At 34.4% G+C, this 20,060-nt stretch overlaps 1 protein-coding gene across 3 annotated transcripts in view; it reads left to right on the top strand.

Annotated features, from left to right (window-relative positions):
* Nucleotides 1–20,060, top strand: part of LOC136029501 (FERM domain-containing protein 8-like) — a 71,591-nt gene that overhangs the window by 15,648 nt on the left and 35,883 nt on the right. For all 3 annotated transcript variants that reach the window (XM_065707946.1, XM_065707947.1, XM_065707945.1), the window contains exon 3: nt 12,562–12,747. In XM_065707946.1, coding sequence (XP_065564018.1) covers nt 12,562–12,747 — 186 coding nt within the window. The remainder of the gene's footprint in view (nt 1–12,561; nt 12,748–20,060) is intronic.

Here is a 20,060-nt window from a genome sequence, read left to right as displayed (position 1 = left end):
TACGTGTATATGGGTCTTACGTAGTACTGTAGTGCATCTGTAACGCTTGATTGTTACATAACAAGGGTTTGTTTACTTCAGGATTTTTTTGTTTGTTATAAAAAGGGGTCTGTTCACCTGTGCAAATGATTTCTTTGGCTGTTACATAATAGGACTTGGTAGAGTCCGCTTGTCAAGAAGCAAGCGCATGTGTTACGAAATAGTTTCTTTGATTTTTTAAAAACTAGGGATCATGGGGAAAACTACAGGGGACCTGTGTTTTCAAGATGCAAACGTTACATCATAGTTTCTTTGATTGTTTCAAAGCCCCACGAGGGTCAGGAAAAACCTTAAGGGGCCCCCGCCAAAGCATGTTTTCTTTGGTTATTGCGTAATAGGGATGATTTCTTAAAGATGCAAGTGTATGTTTCATAATGGAGAGTGTTTTCTCTTTAATTGTTTAAATACCAGCGAGGACCAGGAAAAACCTTAAGGGTCCGCCAAATTAAGATGCAATCGTAGGCGTGACGTCGTAGGAAATGATTTATTCAAAAACAATCAAGGCGTTTTTTAGACTCTTTTTCAAGACATTTCAAGACGTCTTTTAAAGACATTTTTCTCAAGACGTTTTTCTTCAAGATTTTTTCAATTCTTACATAATAGGGAGTGTTTATCAGTGTTAAGGATGACGCATTCTCGCGTGACTTGTTCCTTCAGAGTCCATAGGTAATCCCTGCTTGTAACTGAGGAGGGCATACCTGTGGGGTTTTACTTAATGACTATGAAGACGTGGGTGTTACGTAATACTACAAGATTTTTTTCTTCTGGATTTCTTTTTTTTCAAGGTGTTTTTTTTGCAATGCTTTTTCTTCATCGAGACATTTATCTTCAATATTTTTTCCCCTGGGAACCTTTATATTCCAAACATTTGTGTCCTCTTTGGGAATCTAAAGAGATTTCTATCAAATGGAACTTTGCGCTAGACAGCTGGACCAAGGAACAATTGATGTTGTTTTGACTCAGGGAACACCTTCTACTGATAAACTATTCCACGTTCGCAGAATTCCCTGCTGCTTTATAGAACGATTAAATGGATCGCATGTTTCCAACCCTTTCCATATGAGAGCACGCAAGCATTCCAATGTTATTGGTTTTTGATCTATTAAGCACACCTGCCTGTTACATTGTATCAATTTGAACCTTCCTATTAGCAAAACAGCATTCTGAATGAGCCTTAAGTATTACGCTTTATGCAGCCGAAGCCTCCTTACTTCAATAGTAATAAAACGAAAACATATCAGCTTCACAATACGTTTTCTCTCTAGGAAATGAAACACGCAAACGAAGAAAAAAGAGACATTTTTGTATTCGGTTATTTCTATGAAGGTATAATGAAAATGCCTCGTTTCTATTGCTGTATTAAGCACACCTGCCTTTTACATTGTATTATTTTGAGTCTTGATATTAGCAAAATTACATTTTGAATGACCCGTAAGTATTACGGCTTATGCAGCAGAAGCATTATTACTTACAACAGTATTAATAAGAAAAATGTCAACTTCACAGTACATTCTCTTGATAGTAAGTGAAACACGCAAACGAAGAAAACAGACACTTTTTTTGCATTCGGTTATTTTTGAGAGGATTTAATGATAATGCAACGTTCATGAGCCAAGACTATGCATAATCACGCCACCGGGACAATATGTGGTTGGCCCATCATAGCAACCTCCTCAAAAGGGAGGGGGGCTGGTGTTAGAGGTAAATTTATGTCATATTGAGAGATATTTCCGAGAGGTCTTAATGAAAACGACTTGTTTCTTTAAATGTTGGCATTAGTAACATCACATTTTGAGTGGGCCGTAAAAAAGACAGTACCGTGCAATCGGTTATTTCTGAGAGGTCTTAATGAAAATGCCACGTTTCTGAGCCAAGACTATGCATATTCACGCCACCGTGACAATATTTTGCTGGCTCATGACATTTCCGTGATACATATTATCATTCCTAATGCATTTCTTAGATTATTTCATGCTAAAAATCATCTTTTACATCTGTCAGTTCTTGTTTTCGCTAGCAACCCTCTCGTGATACACTATGTCGATTCATCCCACCAATATACTATTTACCTGGCCCGTGACATCCTTGTGATTCAAATCATCATTCCTATGACATTCTCAGAAATCTTCTTGGTAAAAATATGATTTAAATATATTGATTTGTGTTTTCACTAGCCACCCTCAACGTGATTCCCCCATGTCAGTTCACGCCATTCTGGTAAAATGTGGCTGGCCCTCGACATCCCTGTGATACATATTATCATTCCTAAGATATTTTCAGATATTTTCTCGACAAAAAGTATGCCTTAAATCCATTGCTTCGTGTTTTCTCAAGCCACCCCCTTCGTAATACATCATTTCAATTCACTGTGGCAATATATACCTACCCCTTAGCATCCCTGTGATACATATTATCATTCCTATGACATTCTTAACCTTTCCGCCGATTCCAGGATTTTTTATGCGGCTGCCTCCCTGGTATTCTATGGCTTGTCATCGACAATAACTAGTTTATTGTGCGTTTTTGACCAGTATCATTTTTACAATGGAAGGATAAACACACATCTTTTTTTGAAGGTAATGCTGAAATACCCAAGAAAGTTTTCGCAAATGACAAAGTTATCCTTGCGTTGAATGCTCACAACGAGAAATATTAGAATTATGAAACAAGTACTTCTGGTAACACTATTGGAAATATATTTCGTATTAGCGTCCAAATGAAAGCAAGGGAAAAAGGAATGGCCTACTGCTAAAAACTGCTGCTGCTACTGTAAAAATAATCTGGTAATAGACAATGAAATCACAAGTAAAACAAAAAGGGCGTCGGCAGACAGAATAACAAAAGAATAGAAAGATGTGGTGATGAAAAATAAAGCAGCTCTAAACGTTAATAGTAATAACAGTAATAAACGGATTCAGTCAATGACCCCAATAATACCAATGATAGAATGTGTGATGCAGTTGTAGCTGAAATGTTAAAACTCGTGTATGATCCCAAATTGGAATAAGCGCCACGTCAAGAGAAAACATAATGAAGTATTTTATGGCATGGATTCAAAGCATTCATTTTTATGATGTTATTTCACAGGCCATTATTTCAATAAAAATATTTTATTGCATTACTTTGTTGTGTTTCCATTAATTTTAGGTTACGCTAACAACTCCAACGTTTAGAATGTTTATTCTAAAGTCAGAGATGCAAGAAAAGGAATTTTCAGAGACAAAGTTAGTACTGCCAGGCTCATAGGGGAATCTACTAGTCTTAGATAGGTTAGCTGGATTTTTTCCAAAATTTACGCAGACACACGCACACTCACAGACCCACCCACCCACACACACTTACATCGAGTTTACTTAATTTTATAGCTTCGTCCTTAGCATCTGGTCACATACTATAGCATCGCTCAGTTTTATACAGCTAAACAGTTTTAAACAGCTTTATACAGGCTCTTAGCTAATTTTTGTCCAATGGTGAAGGTTTGATTTACTTAAGCCTTTGCCACTTTTTCAGTCTTTTTTGATAGAAGGAGCAAAAGTTTGCTCCGTCGGATATCTGATGCATTTTCTTATCTGGTTTCTTCTCAAGCACTCTTTGCGCGAAATATCGAACTTAACCTTCGAGGCGATGAATTGAATGGAGGTATTCCTCACATCTGAACCTTCCTAGTTGAATAATTGAATGTGTTTGTCACATTCCACTATTAAGAGTTTATCGGCTGGGACGTTTCCCTTAACATAAAGAGCTTGCACACTGAAAGACTGAATATTTTTGGAATATCCTCTTGTACTTTTCTTTTCTTGACCATTTTCTATGCATGGTCTTATGATTTTATCATAAAAGCCTTTTTGGTTTATAAAATTTATTTTTGCACACCATCGTTTTTATTATACTTCAATATATTGTAGTTGAGATTCCACTTTTAGCTATAAAGTTCAAAACATTGTTCATCTAACAATAGGAATACTGCTTCAAAAATGACACCACACAAGGAATGTTTCAGTCTGATATATTCTGAGTCAAATATACCGAACGTTATAATGACTGTAATAAATCAGTGTTTACACAAACTCATTTTCCATACTGATGCATGTGAATCATAACATCTATCAAGGCACGGGTCATTGACCTTCAAAACTTGTTTTGGAGGATTATAAAGGCCCCCGGAACCAAAACAAGTCACGCGAGATTACGTCATCTTGACATGTAAATATTGGACCAAGATTAATTTTCATATCCCACCATTCTGACGACAGCCAGCAGATGTTATTGTTATGTAACGGTATAGTACACCTGTGTTGTGCAATATGGTTTGTTTACTCATGCAAATGGATGCAGGTTGTTGAGGCCTAATAGGGTTTGTTTACTTATGCAAATGTTCTCTTTGGTTGTTACATAACAGGGGACTGTTCAATGCTTTCAAGCGAGAAGATATGTATGAAGCCAGGTAGAAGAAGTACATTATAAATCTGTTCGGAAAAATTAAGAAAGAAGACTAGTTTTTCGTTTTAAAGTACCAGTCTTCACATGGAGAAAATGTACAGGAGTTTTATGGATTTGTCTGTGTCAGGAAATATTTAGATTGTATAGCTGTCAGCAGATAAACAGCTTCATATTATAATCTCTGTTGCTATCATCTTTTCATTCACATTCATAGGTAGCGATATTTTTTACTACACTAAGTGCAGCCATATTGCCACTCCCGGGGTACCTGCAGCCATCCTGCCGCAACCTTGGTACCTACAGTAAACCTAATTTTTGCACCTAGGGTACATTGCGTTAACTGTTCATAAGCTAGGTTCGTTTTGATTCAGTAACCGTGCCCGCGGTTACGTTTTAATTATGTTTTCTCTTTATGTGGTGCTTATCCCATTTTGGGGTCATACACATGTTCTAACATTGTTTCTACAACAACCTCATCACACATTTCATCATTGATATTATTGGGTTCATCATCTGTATCTGTTGTTAAGCTCTCGATTAGATAATGTATTTATTTCAAAAAGTTTCCATCACAAGCCCCGAAGAACAGAAATCGGATTTCGGATTCATAAAACCAAAAATATAAAAAATCATAAACATCTGGAAAATTTTTACCAAAAACGGCAATATCAGAATGGCAAAACCATTCATCTGTCAAAAATATTAAGTGGCAAAATGTCAGAAAGTTAAAAAGGGTAAAAAATAAAAAAGTGAAATACAATCTGTGTTAAAGAGGTCTAAAAGAGAATATATAAAAAGGGGAGGGAACAAAAGAATCAAACGAACATAAAACTTGGGTGTCACCAGTACCGAAGAAAAAAAAAGGAAAACTAGGATTTATTTTATCAGTAATAAAGCGGACAATGGTTTTTTCATATGTAGAGGTAAAGCAACGGATGGGGGACAAAATGGGAACGAGTTCAGAAACAGTACGTGACAGGCGGTGTCTGGATGGGAAATGTTTTTGTGGAAAATGTTTTCCATGCGAAGGTTTATTATAGCATTTTTTTCAAAACGGAGGCACAACGTTCCTTTCATATACACAAGAGTTTTCAGCTTTGCCTTTTTAGAAGGGGCGGGTATGGTACCTTTGCTTCTTTAAAAATTATTCTCAGGTTTTTTTTCTGAATGGATTTAATTTTTGCTGATTCATCACGGGATGCGCCAGGATGCCAAATTGGACAGGCGTATTCAAGATATGGTGGGACAAAGGAATAATAGATTCTTAAAGGATGGGATGGCGGGATATTAAATTTATTCAAGAGCTTAAGGAGAGACATGGACGTATTTGCTCTATTGACAATATCTTTAACGTGGATATCCCACTTTAAATTGGAGGAAATTGAAACCCAAATAATTTAAATGAGGACGCAGAAGTATCTTGAGGGATAGGGTTGAGGGAAAGGGGTGAGGGTCTAGGGAAACATATTGTCACTATCATAGATTTAGAGGGGATTACTCTCATGTCTAAGTCCGCTGTGTCATCTGCAATATCATTGAGGATGCTCATACGGATGCTTACTAAGTTTCAATTTTAGGTTTTAACAGCCGTTAGGTGATCCACAAATTTCCATTTGTCTGGGAATTCCTTAGCGAAGCTATTTATCACGACATAAACAAGGAGGGGACCTAGGAGAGTACCTTTAAGTACTCCATTATGGACAGGGAAGGGACTGGAATAATGATTCTGATATTTGACCACTTATGATCTTTTGATAAAAGGAGGCTACCAATATAACCAGGAAAGAATCAATATTGAAATCAGTTACAAGTTTCACAACTAAAGTATCGTGCTTAACAAGGTCAAATGTTTTTTAAAGGTCAATAGAAATAAAATTTAGCCATCAATTATGTTTTTCAAAAATTTTCCCAATTGAGTCAATAAGAAAAACAAGGTAATGGGAAGTAGAAGTGGGCTTGACGTTCCCGAATCGTTTTCAGGTCAGTAGGAGGTGGAATTTTTGCTATCGGTCAATCTGCAAGGAATCCTTCATATAGTTTAGAAAATGTAGGAGTGAGTGAAATAGGACGAACACCTTTAAAACCAGGGTTTCCGTCTTTCTTTTTCAAGGGAACTATGAAACCCTGTTTCAAAATTCGTGGGTATTGGTAGACAAGAGCTCTGAAAGGAAGTCACTGAAAGCACTAATCAGAGGTTTGTAGTTTCACAATTCCTCTTTGGATCTCAGGCGAAGATATGGAGGAGGAAGCAGGTGGGAAAGGTAGATTTCAGGTAGGTTGAAATCAAGCTGGTCTAGACTTCTACCACACAACTTTTTAACCTGAAAATATCAATTGTTTGGTTTATTGGTAGACAATTCTTTAACCTTATTCCTTCAGTAGGATTGGGCCATATATACGTATTCTCTTTTTAATTGTCTTTCTTATTTTGTTAGCTTCATTCCGCTTACCATTTCCGAAAAGATTCAATTTTTTCTACTTAAGTGCTTTTATGGGTTGACTAATGAGTGCTTTGTCACTGGAGCACTTTTTTCAGGAAAGAAATGAGATATTTATCGTTTAAATATTTGTGAAAGGTAGTGATTTGTTCATCAATATCATGCAAGTTGTAAATGTGCAGCCACATTACAAGAGAAAAAAGACCAGCATTTTGAAGGGTGTGCTAAGAGCCATAAGTTACTGCGAATGAATTCTTAAAATTAAAAGAGGGGGACTAGATGAGAGTTAAATTATAACTCCCGTCCAATGGAGGCAAAGATGAGGGGGGTGGGCTGCAGAAAATTATTCATATCATTTAGAAGGATATCTAAGGAGGTATTTCCCCTAGTTGTTGGTATTTTAACTATTTGCTTAACTCTTAGAGAGGATCAAATTGAATTTATTGTAAGTTTATTGGCGCCAACAACCTGAAAAAGTCCAGCTTTTGGGTACTTAGAGATAACAAAATCAGTGCTGGTCTGCAAATGCTGGACAGACTTTTGGATCAATAGAAGACAATAGAAGAATTTCGATTAATAGAAGACAGCTATTGCACTGCTGTTGTAGGGATGTGGAGTACTCTAGGTCTAATGCTTTGCCAAAGTGCTTCATTACTCTCAGGTAAATTAGGAACAGGAATATTCTTAGGGAAAAGGTTGCATTTTGTAAAAAACATAACTCCATCACCTTTTTTCCCAAGTGGGCGATTCAAAGGACCGAGCTTAACAAAATCTGAATGGTTTGACACACGAAGAGACCTTTGGTCATGAGACTAAACTTCTATAACATTTATAACATCAATCTGGTTTCAGTTTGATTCCAATCTGGTTGAGTTTCAGTAGTTCTTTGGAAGGGTTCTAATTTTGGTGTGTGGGATGGTGCGGATAATTTTTGAGGTGGACTATTTATCACAGGATAGTTTTTGCGTGTAAGAACTGTCAAACCAGAGTCGCATTGGTAGGGCACGCACGGGGAATAAAGTGCAGTGAATGGGGATAAGGTTTCCTGGTTATACGAGAAGAAGTAAAATTGGGAGTGTACAAAAGGGGGGATGGTAGGGCAAAATGATGCTAGAAAAGGAAAGTAAGGTAGAGGGTATCTGAAAGGGTGTCTAGTTAACAAATTTTTGGATTGACAGAGAGGATTTGTGTATATGGGATGTGGACTTTTGGGAAGGATATGAGTCAGAGGAGGTTTGGAAATATTCCAAATAGGATTACGTGATCTGAGGGGTTGGGTCGACCGAGTACGCGTAAGTTCCTGGGACGGAGAAGACTCGAGGAATGGATTCCTTGGATATGCTGCTCTGCGTCCGGTATGCAGTTGGATAAGACTGGAAGTCGACTGGAACACGACCCAAGGGAGGAGCGGTTCGCGAATGCTTTCGGTGTCGCCCTAAAAAGGTTTTATTTTAAACCTATCCTCTGCCACTGTTGATACATGAACAAAACAACACGATTTGTCAATGTAAGCTAAAACAGAACTAAGGTCAACATAATCAAAACTGCACTTATTGGACATGCAAAATACCTAAAACAAAATCACGACAAATATGTAAAAACTTGCAGTGCTTACGAAACTTAGAGAAGTCATAATTAAAATGGTTACGTATCACATTTTTCAATTTTATACTAGTTACGTTTGCAGCTGCTTTGATTTTCATCAATACATCTTTATAGTTCGTCGTTATATTGTCTGCCAATGCCTTTTTTATTTTACTTTTAATTTCATTGTCTATTACCACATTATTTTTACATAGATTGCAGTATCGACACAATAAGTAAGATATTCATTATAACATTGGTGCAGCAATTGGCATTTGTTTTTCACCTTGCTTTCATTTGAATGATAATACCAAAAAGATAGCAATAGGATCTATCAACGGGTAACATGTTACCAGAAGTATTAGCAAGAAGTTGGCCCTCGGCATTATCTAATAGTTTGATGTTTGCATTCTCTTTGCGTGCTATCATCTCTGGAAATGTTACTCTCGCTTATCCACCATCATTAATGTTGCATTTATTTGGGAGTCCAAAGGAATCTATTCTCTCACTGTCAACAAAACTTACGCATACATTCCCAATAGCGTCACCACTAGTACTTGTTTCATAGTTCATTCAGCGCAACGATAACTTTATTATGTGTACAAATTTTCTCCGAGCATGTCATCTTCCCCTACTAAAGTAAGAAGTGAGTGTGTCCCTCCAATGTACAAATGATACTAATCGAAAACGCACAATAAACTAGCTATCGGCGATGACCAGCCATGAAGTACCTGGGGGCAGTCGAATAAAAAAATCGTGGAATAAACGAAAGGCTGAGAGTGCCATAGGAATGATAATATGCATCACAGGGACGCCATTTTGTAGACACATATTGTTGTGATGGCGTGAATTGACATGGTGTATCACGAGGGGGAGGGGATGAATTGAAAAAACACGAACCAATGGATTGAAAGCATAATTTTTATCGAGAAAATGTCAGAAAATTCCTTAGGAATGATATTATGTCTCTCGGGGATGCCTTGGGCCTATCATCTCGTGAATTGACATGTGGGGTCACGTTGGTGGTGGCTTGTGAAAACACGAACCAATCTATCTAAAGCATAATTTCTATCAAGAGAATATCTCAAAATGCCTTAGGAATGATATTGTGTATCACGGAGATGCTATGGGGCCAGCCACATATTGTCATGATGGCGTGAATTGCCATGGGGGCATTAAGTTGAGGATGTCTTTTGAAAACATGAATCAATGGATATAAAGCATAATTTTCATCAAGAAAATGTCTGAGAATGTCATAGGAATGATAATATGTATCACAGGGATGTCATGGGTCAGGCATAGTGTGCCACGGTAGGATGAATTGACATGATGTATCACGAGAGGGTGGCTTGGGAAAACACGAACTGATGGATGTGAAAGATGATATCATAAAAATATCAGAAAAATACCTTAGAAATAATAATATGTATCACGAGTATGTCACGTGCCTGCCACATATTGTCACGGTGGAGTGAATACTGATTGTCTATACTCAAAGAAACGTGTTATTTTCATTAAAACCTTTCAGAAATAACCAAATGCAAGAAAATGCCTTTTTTTTCTTCGTTTGCGTGTTTTATTAACTAACGAGAAAATGTATTGTGAAGTTGACATTTTATCTTATTATTACTATTGTAGGTAATGGGGCTTCTGCTGCATAATTCGTAATACTTACGGATCATTCGAAGTGTGATTTTGCTAATACCAACATTTAAAGAAACGAGGAATTTTCATTATGACATCTCGGAAATATCTCTCAATATGACTTAAATTTACCTCTAATAACAACACCCCTCACCCTGGAATTAATTTCTAGGGTAGGCCAGCCACATATTGTCACTGTGGCGTGAATATGCATAGTCTTGCCTCAAAGAAACATGGCATTTTCATTAGAATATCTCAGAAATAACCCCAATGCAAAAAATTGTCTTTTTTCTTCGTTTGCGTGTTTACTTTCTAACGAGAAAACGTATTCTGAAGCTGACATTTTCCCTCATTATTACTGTTGTAAGTAATGAGCCTTCTGCTGCATAAAGCGTAATACTTACTGCTCATTCAAAATGTGATTTTGCTTATACCAGGATTTAAATTAATACTATGTAACAGGCAGGTGCGCCTAATAAAGCAATAGAAGTAAGGTATTTTTATTAAGACCTCTCAGAAATATCCCTTAATATGACTTGAATTTACATCTAATAACAAACATCCCTCCTCCATCACTGGAATTGATTGCTGGGGGTGGGCCAGCCACATCTTGTCACGGTGGCGTGAATGTGCATAGGCTTGACTCAAAGAAAAGTGGTATTTTCATTAAAACTTCTCAGAAATAACCGAATGCATAAAGTGTCTCTTTTTTCTTCGTTTGCATATTTCGTTTACTAGCGAGAAAAATGTATTGTAAAGTTGACAATTTTTCTTATTATTACTGATGCTAGTAATTAGACTTCTGCTAAATAAAACGTCATACTTACGGCTAATTCAAAAGTGATTTTGCTAATACCAAGATTTAAATTTATACAATGTAACAGGCAGGTGCGTCTAATAAAGCAATGGAAGCGAGACATTTTCATTAAGACCTCCCAGAAATATCTCTTAATTTGACTTAAATTTACCTCCATTACAACCGTTTTACCTGAAATTGGTTTCTAGGGTGGGCCAGTCGCATATTGTCATGGTCACGTTAATATGCATAGCCTTGGCTCCAAAAAACGAGGCATTTTCATCAAAACCTCTCAGAAATAATGAGGCTTCTGCTGCATAAAGCAGAATACTTCAGGCTCATTCAAAATCGGATTTTGCAAATACCAAGATTTTAACTGTTACAATGTAACATGCAGGTGTGCTTAATACATCAAAAATCAATAGCATTGCGATGCTTGTGCTCTCTCATATGGAAAGAGATGGAAACTTGCGATCCATTTAATCATTCTAGAAAGCTTGCAGGGAATTCTCCGTGCGTGGAATAGGCTATCACGCAGAAGGTATTCCCTGAGTCAAAGTTAGGTCATTAGTTTCTTGCTTCAGCTGTCTAGCGCACAGTTGCCTTGGGGGAAAAGTTCTTTCGATTCCTAAAGGGGACAAAAATCTTTGGAATGTAAAGGTTCCCTCAGGAAAAAATCCAGAAGAAAATTTCTCGACGAAGAAAAAACAGCATTGAAGAAAAAATTGCCTTGAAGAAAAATGATATCCTTTAGAAAAAATCTCTTGAAGGATTACGTAACATCCACGTGTGCATCGTCATTAAGTAACATCCCAGATGTGTGTCCTCTTCATTTACAAGCAGAGATTCCTCATGCTCTCTGAACAAATAAGTCACGCGAAAATGTGCAATCTTTAACAATTGTAAACGTTGTAAATTTAGGGTGGGAGGGGGCCTAGATACCCTCCAATTTTCGGTCACTTAAAAAGGGCACTAGAACTTTTCATTTCCGTTAGAATGAGCCCTCTCGAAACATTCTAGGACCGCTGGGTCAATACGATCCACCTTCGGGCAAAAAAACAAAAGAACAAAAAACACAAACAAATAAACACGTATCCGTGATCTGTCTTTTGGCAAAAAATGCAAAATTCCACATTTTTGTATATAGGAGCTTGAAACTTCTACTGTAGTACTCTGATACGCTGAATCTGATGGTGTGATTTTTGTTAAGATTCTATGACTTTTAGGGGGTGTTTCCCCCTGTTTCGTAAACTAAGGCAAATTTTATCAGGCTCGTAACTTTTGATGGGTTAGACTAAACTTGATGAAACGTATATATTTTAAATCAGCATTAAAATGCGATTCTTTTGATGTAGCTATTAGTATCAAAATTCCATTTTTTTTAGTTGTTTACTATTGAGCCGGGTCGCTCCTTACTACAGTTCGTTACCACGAACTGTTTGATTTCGTTTAGACACGTCTAATTGTTCATCTAACACGGTACTATTGATCTGAATCATAATGTAGTACTGTTGGCTTCACATATTACTAATCTGAAGAGATGCTCTAGTTAAAAAGAAAAATAGGAATTCCTTACCTCTTTGATGATTTCTTAGCTTATTAATTGGCTTTAATATTTAGGAAGTGATCCAGTCTTTCGAGTGTGCATCTATCTACAGGACTCGAGCTGTGTTTGTGTAGATGTTTTGGAAGGTTTAAAAACTACTACTGCAGAAGTTCTTGCAGCTATAACTACTCAAGAGGACATTGGGCTGCCATCATTCGCTTCCCAGGTCTTTGGCATATGGGCTACTTCTCCTTTACTTGGTAAGTATTCAAGTATTAGTAGCTCCTGGTGTCACTGTTTTTCAAGGTGACAAGCCAAACACGTTGATACACACCTTACTATATTACCTACAGAAACCATTTGTAAGCCATTCGTGCATCCGTCTCCCTCTTGTGGGATTATGCATTAGAGCCTTCTGCTGATTGTTCCAAGGAAGGTCTTTTCGACCAATTATTTACAACTGTTTGTTCTCTGGTGATTTGTGAGAGTGGGTTAGGTTTAGCTGGAGTTGATAGTTTAGAAGTGCAAGTTTCAAAATTTAAGTTTTTATATATGTTGTATATTTTATATTTTGAGTAATGGAAGTGAGCACCGAAGAAAAGTAAACTGTGCCATGACACTAATGATTTAGTTACTAACCCACTTTACCTGTTAAGAAGTGAATTACCACCAAAACTTGTACATGAAAAGAAAAGAAAAACAGAAGAACTAGTGCGCTTCGGTGATTGCCTGGAGAAAAGGGTAGTTAATACCCAAAGCAACATAAATGTTTTCTTTAAAGTATCAAGGACAACAATTTTTGCCACCTGGCTTTATCTTATGTCTATCGATCCCTTAAAACCAGGATTTTTCTGTGATTTTTCTTCTGGTTGCTATAGAGTAATGAAGGTCAGTTTTCGAGCGGAAAAACTTTCATTAGTGTTTCCAAACCGAATCGTGAAAAACAATATGCGAAAACTAATTCGGTTAATTCGATAATGCTTTTCGCACTAAAAATTCAACGTTGTTGTAGAATCCAGTAAATAAAATTATTCAAAGACATTTCTTGAGATTTCCATTACGCAATATTTAATATTTATCCTCCTTGGGATATTAGTTGTTTGTCTTGTATCTACCGCTAGCCTGGGGGGACTTGAACCTGTTTGTGTTACATTTGAATTTGTGATATTACTTTCATTGGTTTCTAAAGTGAAACAATAAATTTGATGTTTGCAAAATGTGTGATACAAGTTATTCAACAAAAATGATACTTTTGAATAAATTCTTGTAAAAGATAAATGTACAAATAGGATAATTTTTTTTCCCAAAAAGATGCTCTTATAGGTTAATCAACGACTAGTAATGTAAAGCGTTGAATAATTTTAAAAACAAACAAATTATTTTTATTATATAAACAAACAAACAAATTGCTATTTACTGACAAGATGTTAGAATTAGTGTACGTTTTATTCAACCAATCCCTGAATTTCTACCAAATTTGCTGCCGATTAATGGCTGCGTTTTTCTTCTTCTACTGCGATCAAGAAAGTAGCACTTTCTAGAGCTCCACGATGATATGATTTTTTGTTCATGTTCTGCTGATTTTTAAAACACGTTTTTAGTTTTAAAATTGGCTGGCGCTTGTAAAGAAAATTAAATTACAAATTGAGCATCCTCTGTATGAAGAATTGAATTCCCGTTTTTTTTTAAATTTTTAAGACGTATATGGCTGTGTAAGTTTGCACATAACCAATTTAAAGAATTAGTTTAATTTTTGGTGTCCTTGGTATTTAAAGATTGAAACCTTGTCACGTGCAACAGCTTATAATGGTAGGAGTGCCGAAAACCCCCCACAGTGTTACTATTGGTGTTTCTGCTCGGCAGGTATAGCAAGACTTGGCATTATAATAGCATTTGCATCTCTGGTATCGCGGGGGGGAGACGAACTATAAACACCTGCTGCAACGTTACAGAACAAAAACTATCTGCAAACAGGAACAGAACTAGCCAAACGAACGGTTTATTTTTCTTCCAGGGTTTCAGACAATTTCAGCGTACTTTATTTTTAGCTTATTTTTATTATCAGCTAATGGTCGTATTTTAAATAAAGATAACGATTTACAAGTGTTGATCCCAACCCACTTGAAAGTATCAGTACATTTGTGCACACACGTAAAAATCATAATCAAAAAGGGTCATCTGGGAATTCAAGTTAGGTGATAAGTGCTCAGATTTTTCAGTGTTGTGACTTAAATTAGGTCACAAACAATCTTAAATTAGGTCACCAATGTAAAGGGTAATATAGGCTCAATAGCTATTTTTATATCAGGCCTTTTTTCGCTTCATTTGGAAGGAGTTGTCGTAGAGACTTCGGAGGACTCTCGTTCGACTAGAAATTGAAAGTATTGATGACCTATTTATAGGTCAAAAGTGATTGGAGGGCAACCACTTCCCCTCCCACACCCAATTTGCTGCCGTCCAAAGACATCCGATCAAAATTTTCAGACGTCCATTTTGTTCAGAATAGTTAAAAGGCCCAATAACTATATATCTGGGGATGACACGGTCCCTCGCAGTCCTTGGGGCAAGGCCTGTAAGCTATTCAAGTTGTCTAAATAGCAGCATAAATAGGAAGCCAGCATAAATACTAATAAATAGGAATCTTGATTCTGAAAAAGAAAAACCGAGAAAGCTTAACAAATATTCCTTTTCTTAAGCAATAAAAATTGACTATGTCAATAAATTATTACCCGATTTTTTTTTTCACTAAAGCAGTTTTTCAAAGAAAAGTATAGAGGTACATTAAACCTAAGGCGAGTGGAAATAATATCAAGTGATTATGATATCATGTGACATCAAGTGATACTCAAGTATAATACGAGCATATTATATTGTCAATGAATACTTTCACGAAATCTTTTCTGTAATTTTGGTTTAGATAATGATTTATTTTGTTTGAAGAACAGTTCTTTTATGCTTCGGCAAATAAAAATAAGATTTGTTTTAAATAAAGCACAATTGAATTTTCTTGTCTTTCTTTTTCCAAGATTACAGAATTCTTTTCTATAATCGTGGTTTAGGAGATGATTTAAAAAAAAAACAGTTTTTTTTATGCTTCGGCAAACAAAAATAAGATTTGTTTTGAATAAATCACAATTGAATTTTCTTGTCTTTCTTTTTCCAAGATTACAGAAATCTTTTCTGTAATCTTGGTTCAGGTGATGATTTTTTGTTTGTTTGAAGAACAGTTTTTTTTTATGCTGCGGCAAATAAAAATAAGATTTGTTTTGAATAAATCACAATTGAATTTTCTTGTCTTTCTTTTTCCAAGATTACAGAAATCTTTTCTGTAATCTTGGTTCTGGTGATGATTTTTGTTTTTGTTTGAAGAACAGTTTTTTTTTATGCTGCGGCAAATAAAAATAAGATTTGTTTGGAATAAATCACAATTGAATTTTCTCGTCTCTCTTTTTCCAAGATTACAGAAATCTTTTCTGTAATCTTGGTTCTGGTGATGATTTTTGTTTTTGTTTGAAGAACAGTTTTTTTTATCCTGCGGCAAATAAAAATAAGATTTGTTTGGAATAAATCACAATTGAATTTTCTCGTCTTTCTTTTTCCAAGATTACAGAAATCTTTTCTGTAATCTTGGTTCTGGTGATGATTTTTGTTTTTGTTTGAAGAACAGTTTTTTTTATGCTGCGGCAAATAAAAATAAGATTTGTTCGGAATAAATCACAATTGAATTTTCTCGTCTTTCTTTTTCCAAGATTACTGAAATCTTTTCTGTAATCTTGGTTCAGGTGATGATTTTTTGTTTGTTTGAAGAACAGTTTTTTTTTATGTTGCGGCAAATAAAAATAAGATTTGTTTGGAATAAATCACAATTGAATTTTCTCGTCTTTCTTTTTCCAAGATTACAGAAATCTTTTCTGTAATCTTGGTTCTGGTGATGATTTTTGTTTTTGTTTGAAGAACAGTTTTTTTTATGCTGCGGCAAATAAAAATAAGATTTGTTTGGAATAAATCACAATTGAGTTTTCTCGTCTTTCTTTTTCCAAGATTACAGAAATCTTTTCTGTAATCTTGGTTCAGGTGATGATTTTTTGTTTGTTTGAAGAACAGTTTTTTTTATGCTGCGGCAAATAAAAATAAGATTTGTTTGGAATAAATCACAATTGAATTTTCTCGTCTTTCTTTTTCCAAGATTACAGAAATCTTTTCTGTAATCTTGGTTCAGGTGATGATTTTTTGTTTGTTTGAAGAACAGTTTTTTTTATGCTGCGGCAAATAAAAATAAGATTTGTTTGGAATAAATCACAATTGAATTTTCTCGTCTTTCTTTTTCCAAGATTACAGAAATCTTTTCTGTAATCTTGGTTCAGGTGATGATTTTTTTTTTGTTTGAAGAACAGTTTTTTTTTATGCTGCGGCAAATAAAAATAAGATTTGTTTGGAATAAATCACAATTGAATTTTCTCGTCTTTCTTTTTCCAAGATTACAGAAATCTTTTCTGTAATCTTGGTTCAGGTGATGATTTTTTGTTTGTTTGAAGAACAGTTTTTTTTATGCTGCGGCAAATAAAAATAAGATTTGTTTGGAATAAATCACAATTGAATTTTCTCGTCTTTCTTTTTCCAAGATTACAGAAATCTTTTCTGTAATCTTGGTTCAGGTGATGATTTTTTGTTTGTTTGAAGAACAGTTTTTTTTATGCTCCGGCAAATAAAAATAAGATTTGTTTGGAATAAATCACAATTGAATTTTCTCGTCTTTCTTTTTCCAAGATTACAGAAATATTTTCTGTAATCTTGGTTCTGGTGATGATTTTTGTTTTTGTTTGAAGAACAGTTTTTTTTTATGCTGCGGCAAATAAAAATAAGATTTGTTTGGAATAAATCACAATTGAATTTTCTCGTCTTTCTTTTTCCAAGATTACAGAATTCTTTTCTATAATCGTGGTTTAGGAGATGATTTAAAAAAAAATAGTTTTTTTTATGCTTCGGCAAACAAAAATAAGATTTGTTTTGAATAAATCACAATTGAATTTTCTCGTCTTTCTTTTTCCAAGATTACAGAAATCTTTTCTGTAATCTTGGTTCAGGTGATGATTTTTTGTTTGTTTGAAGAACAGTTTTTTTTTATGCTGCGGCAAATAAAAATAAGATTTGTTTGGAATAAATCACAATTGAATTTTCTTGTCTTTCTTTTTCCAAGATTAGAGAAATCTTTTCTATAATCTTGGTTCTGGTGGTGATTTTTTGTTTGTTTGAAGAACAGTTTTTTTTTATGCTGCGGCAAATAAAAATAAGATTTGTTTGGAATAAATCACAATTGAATTTTCTCGTCTTTCTTTTTCCAAGATTACAGAAATCTTTTCTTTAATCTTGGTTCTGGTGATGATTTTTGTTTTTGTTTGAAGAACAGTTTTTTTTATGCTGCGGCAAATAAAAATAAGATTTGTTTGGTATAAATCACAATTGAATTTTCTCGTCTTTCTTTTTCTAAGATTACAGAAATCTTTTCTGTAATCTTGGTTCAGGTGATGATTTTTTGTTTGTTTGAAGAACAGTTTTTTTTATGCTGCGGCAAATAAAAATAAGATTTGTTTGGAATAAATCACAATTGAATTTTCTCGTCTTTCTTTTTCCAAGATTACAGAAATCTTTTCTGTAATCTTGGTTCTGGTGATGATTTTTGTTTTTGTTTGAAGAACAGTCTTTTTTATGCTGCGGCAAATAAAAATAAGATTTGTTTGGAATAAATCACAATTGAATTTTCTCGTCTTTCTTTTTCCAAGATTACAGAAATCTTTTCTGTAATCTTGGTTCAGGTGATGATTTTTTGTTTGTTTGAAGAACAGTTTTTTTTTTATGCTGCGGCAAATAAAAATAAGATTTGTTTGGAATAAATCAGAATTAAATTTTCTCGTCTTTCTTTTTCCAAGATTACAGAAATCTTTTCTGTAATCTTGGTTCTGGTGATGATTTTTGTTTTTGTTTGGAGAACAGTTTTTTTTTTTTTTTATGCTGCGGCAAATAAAAATAAGATTTGTTTGGAATAAATCACAATTGAATTTTCTCGTCTTTCTTTTTCCAAGATTACAGAATTCTTTTCTATAATCGTGGTTTAGGAGATGATTTAAAAAAAAATAGTTTTTTTTATGCTTCGGCAAACAAAAATAAGATTTGTTTTGAATAAATCACAATTGAATTTTCTCGTCTTTCTTTTTCCAAGATTACAGAAATCTTTTCTGTAATCTTGGTTCAGGTGATGATTTTTTGTTTGTTTGAAGAACAGTTTTTTTTTATGCTGCGGCAAATAAAAATAAGATTTGTTTGGAATAAATCACAATTGAATTTTCTCGTCTTTCTTTTTCCAAGATTACAGAAATCTTTTCTGTAATCTTGGTTCTGGTGATGATTTTTGTTTTTGTTTGAAGAACAGTTTTTTTTTATGCTGCGGCAAATAAAAATAAGATTTGTTTGGAATAAATCACAATTGAATTTTCTCGTCTTTCTTTTTCCAAGATTACAGAATTCTTTTCTATAATCGTGGTTTAGGAGATGATTTAAAAAAAAATAGTTTTTTTTATGCTTCGGCAAACAAAAATAAGATTTGTTTTGAATAAATCACAATTGAATTTTCTCGTCTTTCTTTTTCCAAGATTACAGAAATCTTTTCTGTAATCTTGGTTCAGGTGATGATTTTTGTTTTGTTTGAAGAACAGTTTTTTTTTATGCTGCGGCAAATAAAAATAAGATTGGTTTGGAATAAATCACAATTGAATTTTCTCGTCTTTCTTTTTCCAAGATTACAGAAATCTTTTCTGTAATCTTGGTTCTGGTGATGATTTTTGTTTTTGTTTGAAGAACAGTTTTTTTTTATGCTGCGGCAAATAAAAATAAGATTTGTTTGGAATAAATCACAATTGAATTTTCTCGTCTTTCTTTTTCCAAGATTACAGAAATCTTTTCTGTAATCTTGGTTCAGGTGATTATTTTTTGTTTGTTTGAAGAACAGTTTTTTTTATGCTGCGGCAAATAAAAATAAGATTTGTTTGGAATAAATCACAATTGAATTTTCTCGTCTTTCTTTTTCCAAGATTACAGAAATCTTTTCTGTAATCTTGGTTCTGGTGATGATTTTTGTTTTTGTTTGAAGAACAGTTTTTTTTTATGCTGCGGCAAATAAAAATAAGATTTGTTTGGAATAAATCACAATTGAATTTTCTCGTCTTTCTTTTTCCAAGATTACAGAAATCTTTTCTGTAATCTTGGTTCAGGTGATGATTTTTTGTTTGTTTGAAGAACAGTTTTTTTTATGCTGCGGCAAATAAAAATAAGATTTGTTTGGAATAAATCACAATTGAATTTTCTCGTCTTTCTTTTTCCAAGATTACAGAAATCTTTTCTGTAATCTTGGTTCTGGTGATGATTTTTGTTTTTGTTTGAAGAACAGTTTTTTTTATGCTGCGGCAAATAAAAATAAGATTTGTTTGGAATAAATCACAATTGAATTTTCTCGTCTTTCTTTTTCCAAGATTACAGAAATCTTTTCTGTAATCTTGGTTCAGGTGATGATTTTTTGTTT

This window comes from Artemia franciscana, chromosome 7 (assembly GCF_032884065.1).
Source record: "Artemia franciscana chromosome 7, ASM3288406v1, whole genome shotgun sequence".
In the NCBI taxonomy this organism is placed as follows: domain Eukaryota; kingdom Metazoa; phylum Arthropoda; class Branchiopoda; order Anostraca; family Artemiidae; genus Artemia; species Artemia franciscana.
Note: the sequence above shows the minus strand (reverse complement) of the source record. Positions and strands in the feature narration are given on the sequence as shown.